Source organism: Paralichthys olivaceus, chromosome 20 (assembly GCF_024713975.1).
Source record: "Paralichthys olivaceus isolate ysfri-2021 chromosome 20, ASM2471397v2, whole genome shotgun sequence".
Taxonomy (NCBI): domain Eukaryota; kingdom Metazoa; phylum Chordata; class Actinopteri; order Pleuronectiformes; family Paralichthyidae; genus Paralichthys; species Paralichthys olivaceus.
This window is the reverse complement of record NC_091112.1, coordinates 11,810,715-11,819,380: the sequence shown is the minus strand read 5'-3', so window position 1 is coordinate 11,819,380 and position 8,666 is coordinate 11,810,715. Positions and strand designations below refer to the sequence as shown.

The window sequence follows — 8,666 nt, the reverse complement described above, 5'->3', positions numbered from 1 at the left end:
AGTAAAGAGAAACTAGTATTTATCAGTAAATGACAATTACTTTATATAAAGAGGTGAAGAATAGAAAATGTCAATGTCAAATTTATTTATATAGCACATTTAAAACAACTTGGTTGACCAAAGTGCTGCACAATAAAAGGTACAACAGATAAGACATCAGGATAAAAATAGAATGAGAGAGAAAGTAGAATGATACATTTTTTAAATAAAGTAAAATATAAGATACATAATAAAATAAAATAAAGTCAGCTGGGATGAAAACTTACTCAGGAGAAGGCCAATGCGAACAGATATGTTTTTAGTAGTGATTTGAAGCGAGAAAAAGATCTAGCAGATCTAATGTGGAGTAGTAAGTTGTTCCATAAGTTTGGGGCAGCTGCTGGGAAGGCACGATCACCTTTTGTTATAAGTCTTGCTTTAGGTCGGCCCAGGAAGAGCTGAGAGGCTGATCTCAACTCCCTAACTGGGGTGTGTATATAGGGAAGTTCGGCTGGTGGTGCCAGTCTGTTAAGACGTTTAAAAGTTAAGAGTAAAATTTTAAAATAAGGAAAATAAATCTCGTGATCCAGACGTTTTGTCAGACATTTAAATGAATTTACTAATTTTCTTATAGTATATAAATATTGAATCAAACAATTTAATGCCCCCCCCCCCCCCCCCCCCCCATCAACTATGCATATGCAGATTGGGAATCTAATCTGCATCCATCCATTATGACAGGAAGTGATTGTTCTTACACACTTTATATTATATGGTTGTTTAGTGACAGTTCAACACAAGTCATAGATACAACTCACACACACGCACACACACGCACACACACACACACACACACACACACACACACACACACACACACACGCACACACTCACACGTGCTCTGACCAGATGACCTCTCGTGCTCCGCACCACGTGCACAGCTGATCCTCTCTCATCCTCCTCTCTCTGCACCGGCGCGTGATCTCCATGGTAACGTGGTCACGCAGGAGGAAGTGGTCGGGACGGTCTGACAGTGACTCTGTTGAACAATGGCAGCTAAGGTAAGCAGCTGAGGAGTTTTTATTTTTATTTTTTTACTTTACCTCTCGCACACACACACGTTGTCCTCTCCCGGGAGGGGGCTGCCTCCTCGCCGGGGACGTGTAGCTCACGTCCCGGGACTGTCTCCTCCGGAGCTCCCCGCCCTGCTCCCTGTCTGTTAGCTTGTTAAGAGGATGTGCTGGAGGTTAACGCTGCTCATTCACAGCTATGACATTGAGGCTTCACTGTAGCCTGTTAGCTACCTCACGTACTTTTCTCTGACAGTGTTAAAGTGCCTGAGCTGTTTCAATAATAATGTTTAGTGCAGCGGTGGTTGTTGCTGCTCTTCATCCACCCCCTGCTCCTCCCAGGCCCCTTCTCCTCCTCCTCCTCTTCACCAGTTTGTAGCCACCTGTAACCTTGGTTAGCATCATGCTACATGTCATGGCATCCTGTCATAAACCACCTGCAGGTGCCAGGAGCTTCCAGGAGCTTTGTTTACAGCCAGTATGTTCAGAAACTGCTTTAATTCACACGCTCACATCAGCTTTTATTATCATGGACGATTAAACACCTGCTTTCCAGCTGCTTTTATTAATAGTTTTTATAACATCACAACAGCTCCAGCATCACCCTCTGTGCAGTGGTTCCCAAACAGAGGTTTGAGGACCCTCTAAGGGCCACGGGAGGAATCAAGGGGGGTCACGAGCTGATCAGCAAAACAGATTTCTGCCTAACAAGATCAAGTTTGAGAGAAAACACAGACACTTTCCAGAAGTTTTGAAATTCACTGACTCCTTCAGTGACTAGAACTTTTTACAAAGGGATACAGTAGCCAGGCTTTGTAAAAAGCTAGTTAGTTTAGCTTTAGTTTAAAATAATTAATTACAGTCATATGATAGCGTTTTGCGTTTTACATTTTGTTATTCTGTGATATTATTAAAGGTAGGGTTGTTAAGTTGTTGTTGATGTCTTAATCATATTTGTTGAAATCCTCTTCACCCCCTGATAGGTATCAGTCAATATAACTGTGGTCTGTGGCCCTCGCAGCTGTCATACACACGACCAATCATTTCATTCTCACCAAATGAAATGATTGTGCTCTCACTGCACACGACCGGCGTTCTTCAGCCAGGGACACGTACTTTGCTGAAGCAGCGACAATAGCCAGAAGTTATTAAGAGAAGTCGGCTTCTAGCAGTTGTCAGGCAGTGCACGTTCATATGTTTTGGGGTTTAGCATTAACAAGAGGGCCTGTGGGTGTGGGGATGTATCAGTTGTATATTTTCAAAGTGTAGCCTGCTCTCATTGGCTTTTCCTTGATTATCAACCATAGCTTTAACTGGCCACCACCTCAAGCAGGGGTCACATGCAGATAGACGTTGTTTGTGAGGGTCGCAGAAAACAGGATGACGACTGTGATATTGATACATTGCAACTATTGTGTTCACTCAGTGTCCATAAGAGTTGTTTTCACAGAGTACTCACTTTCTCTTTTGCAGGCAGTTCTGCCTAGGAGGGCCGACCCCACTGAGCTGAAAGCCATTTTTGAAAAGGTTGAGTTTTACTTATATATTGTTCTTTTATGTTTGTTTCTTGCCAAAGAATCTTTTCACTCATTGTTTGATTTATGTTGTTTTTTTGGTATAGATTCTAAAGCTCAGCGGCCGTCCTCTTGTCTGTATCTGTTTTTCTCTTTATAGTACGCCAGTGTAAAGAAGAACGATGAGCACTTCATGTCGCCGCAGGACTTTGTGGGCCATTTCCTCAATGCCCACACAGACATCCGGCTGTCGGAAGAGGCCACAAAGCTGCTTGCAGGAGTGGTGGACCAGAAGAAAGATGGGTTGGTGTTCACACATTTCACTTTTAATATAAAGTGATGTGATACTTCATATAAATTAAGATGCTGGTTAACTTTGAAATTGTCAGATTATCCTTCTAGTTTGTAATGTATGAAAAAAACTGATGTGGTAAGGCCTTGTCTGCGTTACCGCGAATGACAGTGAATGCTCAAACAAGCAAAAAAACACAAGTAAAATCTTTCCTGACTTGAAAAACCTTTCTTGTGGACAAGAGGTACAAAGAATATCTTTAATAGTGTGGACAGAGCGTAAGAGATGATGAAAACTGATTTGTCACTAGATCTGAAAAATATAGCTGTTGGTTTTTTACAAAATGGTGAAATGAACCAACCAAATAATGTCTTGTGAGGTTTGACATAACCACCAAATATTTCTGGCAGCATTTGCTGATCTGACTGTCTGCGGAATCTCTCTTTATGCAACAAACTTCTCCCCTCTCATTAATATTAAGCCAACTATGAAGTTAGCCTGTGACAGACTCTTATCAAAGCGTTGCATTATGTATCGCTTTGATCACGCATGAATACCTCTCTAGTGTTGTTTTGCATTTTACGAACAAACCTCCAATTGAATCCTTTGGTGTAAAAAATGCACAGAGAGTTGTTCATACCTGAATTATGTAGCAGAGACATCAAACCACTGAAGGCCCCTTTCAGGTGTTTCCTTCTTTGTAGATACACCCCCAGTTTCACACTTACTCCTCCCCCCATCCCCATCACCCCTGTTTTTTTTTTTACATTAATATGTATGTATTTAATGATACATAATGATGGGTAATAAAATGTTAGGGTAAGTAAAAAAAAAAAAAAAAAAACTACATTGCCATGGTAACCACCTGGGCTTCTTCAAAGAGCAAAGTGCACAGGCTGCGTAGTTTTGTGTTATTACATCTGCTTTAAGGTGTGTGTGCAGAGGACACTGAGTGGGGGTTTATGGAATTGAAAAAAGAGATAGAAGGCACACGCACACACACGCACACACACACACACACACACACGCACACACACGTGCACTGTAATTGCCCACGCTATTCAGGAGCACTCCGTTGCATTGTGCAGCTCTGGAGCAGGATAAATGGTGGCCGTGGCATCAGGGTAAATCTATTAGGAACCCATGGCCCAGGCTTTGTATCTAAACCTCATTTTGGTTTTGTGGAGGGGAATGGAAATGATATGGGGGCAAAACAGGAAAAAAAGTATTTTTTTATCCCTGTTCTCCCAAATAATGTTTGGACCTTTGTTTAGATGTGATTTATTTTTTACAGTTGATGCTGTAAAGGCGTTATAATACTCAGACTTTAATGTATCATTTTTGATGGATCCTGTAAGTGATAAGACGAGTGCAGATGATTATTCCGCCGACCTGTGAACACAAAGCAAATAGAAAAAAACACAAATGCTTTGTTTTTCAAGCGCAGAGCCATGCGAAACTCGTGAAAAGAAAAGGAAGCAAGACAAAACAAACCACTTAAATGACTGCATTTTCCATCCAGCTCACTCCATCTCATGCAAATATGTATGTGAACAATAAGTATTTGTTGCGATATGAGCGTAATATATTTGAAGCATGTGCGCCTGCTGCAGTTTTTTTGCCAGGTATGGCTGCATTTCAATGATATGAGTAATAGATATAACAGGGGGTCGGATGGGGTTCTTTTTCTGTTGGACTGCATCCGTGTGATAGAAATTTTACTTAGATGCCAGGGTGTAAACAGTGAAAATGCATTTGTGTGACTACCTCTCCCATGACTGTGTAAATCAGGGGGATATAGTGACAGTTGTAACAATCTGTTATGTGGAAATCACTGCTCTGCCTCTTATTCTTGCTGCCTCCAGTAAGATAGAGACACAGACATGATAGATAGATAAATAAACACATAAGGAGAGAGAGAAAGAGAGAGAGTTGAGGCGGTGGAGGGTGCAGAGTTATTCAGGGATAAAATATTTTGTGTATTACAACACAGTGTTAAGATTTTGCTCTTTCACTCCACTTATTTATGTCCTCTCTTCTCTTTTAACTTTCTTTACATGCTCTCTCCCCCCTTGTCTCTTGTCTTTATCCCCTCACGTACCTTAATGCACTCTGCTTTCCCTCCTTTTTGTTTCACACTGCCTACCTTTCTGCTTCTCTATTCCTTCTCCCCTCTGATATTTTGATAGAAGCATCTGTTCAAGTGTGAAAACACTTTCACCCATAGACTCTTGGAAGAAAAAAAAAAACTTTGTTAAGGGAGCATGCTGGGAAAATAGCAGTCTCCACGCTGCTGTGGCCATTCTGGTATCAGGGCTGGTGGGTGTCCACTTTTACAAACCGAACAGATCCCGGCATCTTGCACTCACCTGGGTGTGCGTATGTGTGTGTGTGTGTTTGGGGTGTGTCTGTGTGCGCAAGTCTATGTAAGAGCATGCTCTGGGCGGGTGGAAGGCTGTCGGTAACAATGCCAAGATGCCAGCGACAGGGGATTATTGAAGTTACATCCAGGCCCGTCTCTCTCACTATCAACAAAGGAGACATGTCTTTTCTATCAGCGGGGCCAAAGCAACATGCATTTATGTTGCATGTAAACAATGTTTCCGAGCCCGGCTTTTGGTTCAGGGGAGCGTATTTAGATGCCTGCTGGGAAGAGACAGAGCGATAAAAGCGGGGTGATGGAGATGTGAGAGTGAAAAAACAAACAAAAATAGAAGGAATAGAGGATGGAGTTTGGACAGAAGTATCAGAGACAGTTTAGATCGTGTTGTATTGGCATCATAACAGAAGCATAATTCAGCTGTCATCTGAGGAAACATGCTGGAATCAAGTCTTTATTTATGTCTTGATGATTTCAGGCATATGTCTGTGTCTGTTTAAAGATGTAATAAAGTCATGCAGAATTATGTAAGCACACAGTATGCTGAAGAGACGCCACAGTATCACATTAGCCTCGTCTCCTGAAGTTCATCTCGGGCTGCGTACACGGATTGGGCAGCCCTGGACACATGCCACAGCAGTTGATGGTTGGGAGATGCTGTCGGTTTGATTTGATTATTGAGTGTCTCGTCGGGGATGGGCCCACATAGCAAAAACGATGGCTTCTCCCCCCTCCTCTCCCATGGTAATCATTTCGCAGCCGTCATGGCGCTGCTAATCAACCATCATAAGCTTCATCCCCGGCTATGGAGCTGTGTGTGTAAATGCTTGAGAGTAATGTGGAATGTTTCTTATGTGTGTGTGTGTGTGTGTGTGTGTGTGTGTGTGTTATAGAGATGCCCCCTGGATCTTGTCTGGAGTCCCCCGCTCTAAACCGTGGTCCAATCCCCCCCTTCCATGATCAACAGCCCGCTCAGTTACACTAATATGCTGATTATCCATGTCTGGGAAAACACAGACGGGATGACCAGCGTGCATGTCAATTGATGAATGTAAAGAAAAAAAGAAAGAAATAAGATTCCCCCCACCCCCCCACCCCCTTGGCCCTGTCTGGGAAACTGTTGCTGAGACTTTTGCTGCCTGAGCCTGGTTCAACTCCTCTATTAGCCTATCTGGGGTAAAATCTCTGAGTGAACTGTACATGAGTCACAAAGGAATGATCGTTATTGGAGAGTTTGATAATACTCCAGCTGTGTTAGCAGCGATGGCATTGGCCTTGTTTTTAACAGTTCATCCACAGTTACAGCTGTGTGCTTTTGTGCCCTCTTTCACCTCCTTGCTGTTAGCAGCAGCCTGCTCTTAATAATGAGCTGCATTGTTAATAAAAAAGATTTGTCTTCTATTTTAAACAACGACCCCAGGTAGCAATCTTTAAGCTCACTGTTAATCCTTCACCATATTTCTTTCAGTTCCTCCCTCTCCAACACACACATTTTTTCTAGTGCACTCCTGCCTTGTATTATACAAGTATGCGTTTCTGGGTTTGTACAGAAAGCAGTTTTTAATTTGAGTGTTTTGTATTCACTGTTTTCTTACTCATTTCTTTTTCTTGAACATTTGAAGGGAGGAGTAACATCTTTGCAGTCGACATTGAAAAGACTTTAAAGCCAGTAATCTGAACAGTGCTTTTCAACCTTTACAAAGCCTTTCCGGTTCTCAGCAATTATGTCCCTTTTCTTGGTTTTATTTCAGAACCAGTACATTTGCTCTGTCAGTTTCATATATGCAGTATTTCTCTACATGCAAGTATAAAGATGCACATAAGCACCCATATCCAAACCCTACACGATCCTCGTCCAAACAAACATTTCAAAATTTCATCAGTAGCATAATTAATTAAAGCTACAAGGAAACTGTAATCATTACAACCCCCCCTTCCTCTACACACTCCCCCCATGAAAATTGAAATAGGTTTAATAAATGGATGCTCGGGGACTGCTCATTAGCACTGACCCCCTCCTGTAATTATCAGATCCATTTGTGAGATTCATAATGGACTTGTTGCGACTGCGATCCAGGACCTAAATAAAGGCGAGACTGCGTGGTCCAGTTCCCCACAGCAGGAGTCTCCCAAGGGAGCTCTCAGTGGGTTCACACAATAGCGATGTTTATGTTCGTTGTTATTATTATTTTTATCTTGTTGATGATGCCAGTGGGTACTTGTGTGACTATAGGGGGACAGGATATAATAACACAACACAGATAAGCTTGGAAAAAGATCTGTCAACTCACAACTTGTGTCTGGAGATGAAACACAAGCTGTGTGAAAATGTTGTATCACGATTAAAGTGACCAAAATGCTAATATAGAGCAGAGTAGATTTCAGATAGATACAAATAATGATGTCTGGAAAGAATCCAAAGAAAAACTTCAAAACTTTCACGCAGTAGTGGAGGAGAGACGGATAACAACTCATCACCTTAAAAACAGAAGTTGACCCCAATTTTCAGGACAGGACAAAATATCACACAATTTGACAAGAGTGGATGCTAGCAGTTACTAGCTATGGCCAGAGTGCTACCAGCCCTCCTGCTGCTCCAGGCCTCCACCTGCCTGGTCCACCTGCCTGGTCCACCTGCCTGGTCCACCTGCCTGGTCCACCTGCCTGGTCCACCTGCCTGGTCCACCTGCGCCTTTAAAGCAAACCTCTGACTTAGTCAACTGAAATAAATCTGTTGCTCTGACACCGCCTGCTGCATGGTCCTGCCACGTTTTTAAAATACACAACATATGTTGTTCTTGCTGCAGCTGTGTCTTGGAGACTTGTTAACTTTGGTTGATGCTGGTCAGAATCAACCAAATCATCATGGTAATTAAAGGTTGAAATGGTACACCTAACAGTTAGGAATTGTACCACGGTATACCATTAAACTGGTAACCATACATTATTTCCCTCCTTGCCTTCTCTTGACTTCTACACATCAACTTAATATCGTGTTCTGTTGATGCTGAATTGAATTATACTGTATTTTATGTCTCCCAACTCCCTCCTTGCATGTCTACTTGTTTAAAATGGCACACTGAAATATGAAACTTCATATTTAATCATTTTTCTCCCCTTGCTGTTGTAAAGTTGGCCCTTTCTATACCAGCTGCCAGCTCAAACCGGGAACACACACTGAGCTCTTTAAAATGTTTTCTTTTCTCGCTGTCACACTCGATGAATTTATGACATTACATATGGAAGAACAGACTACCGACTAAAAGGAAGCTTGAATTACATGTAGCGCAGATTGATAGGTTGTCTAAGTGTACTAGTGTTTTAGTTCAAGGCAGTGTTAAAACAACTTGTTTTTTTTTTATTTAATATTATTCTAGGTCTTTACTAGGTACTGTTAAATGAAGATCAGTGACTCTGTATTTGAAATCTGT

The 8,666-nt window shown here is 42.0% G+C and overlaps 1 protein-coding gene across 2 annotated transcripts in view; it reads left to right on the top strand.

Annotated features, from left to right (window-relative positions):
- Positions 1-911: 911 nt before the first annotated feature.
- The window catches only part of LOC109631576 (electrogenic aspartate/glutamate antiporter SLC25A13, mitochondrial), a 45,063-nt gene continuing 37,308 nt past the window's right edge, over positions 912-8,666 (top strand). Inside the window, exons 1-3 of one of the 2 annotated variants that reach the window (XM_069516922.1) lie at positions 912-1,040; positions 2,523-2,576; positions 2,724-2,866. In XM_069516922.1, the coding sequence (XP_069373023.1) occupies positions 1,029-1,040; positions 2,523-2,576; positions 2,724-2,866 (209 nt within the window). In that variant the 5' untranslated portion in view covers positions 912-1,028. The remainder of the gene's footprint in view (positions 1,041-2,522; positions 2,577-2,723; positions 2,867-8,666) is intronic. The other variant, XM_069516921.1, reaches the window with a different exon arrangement.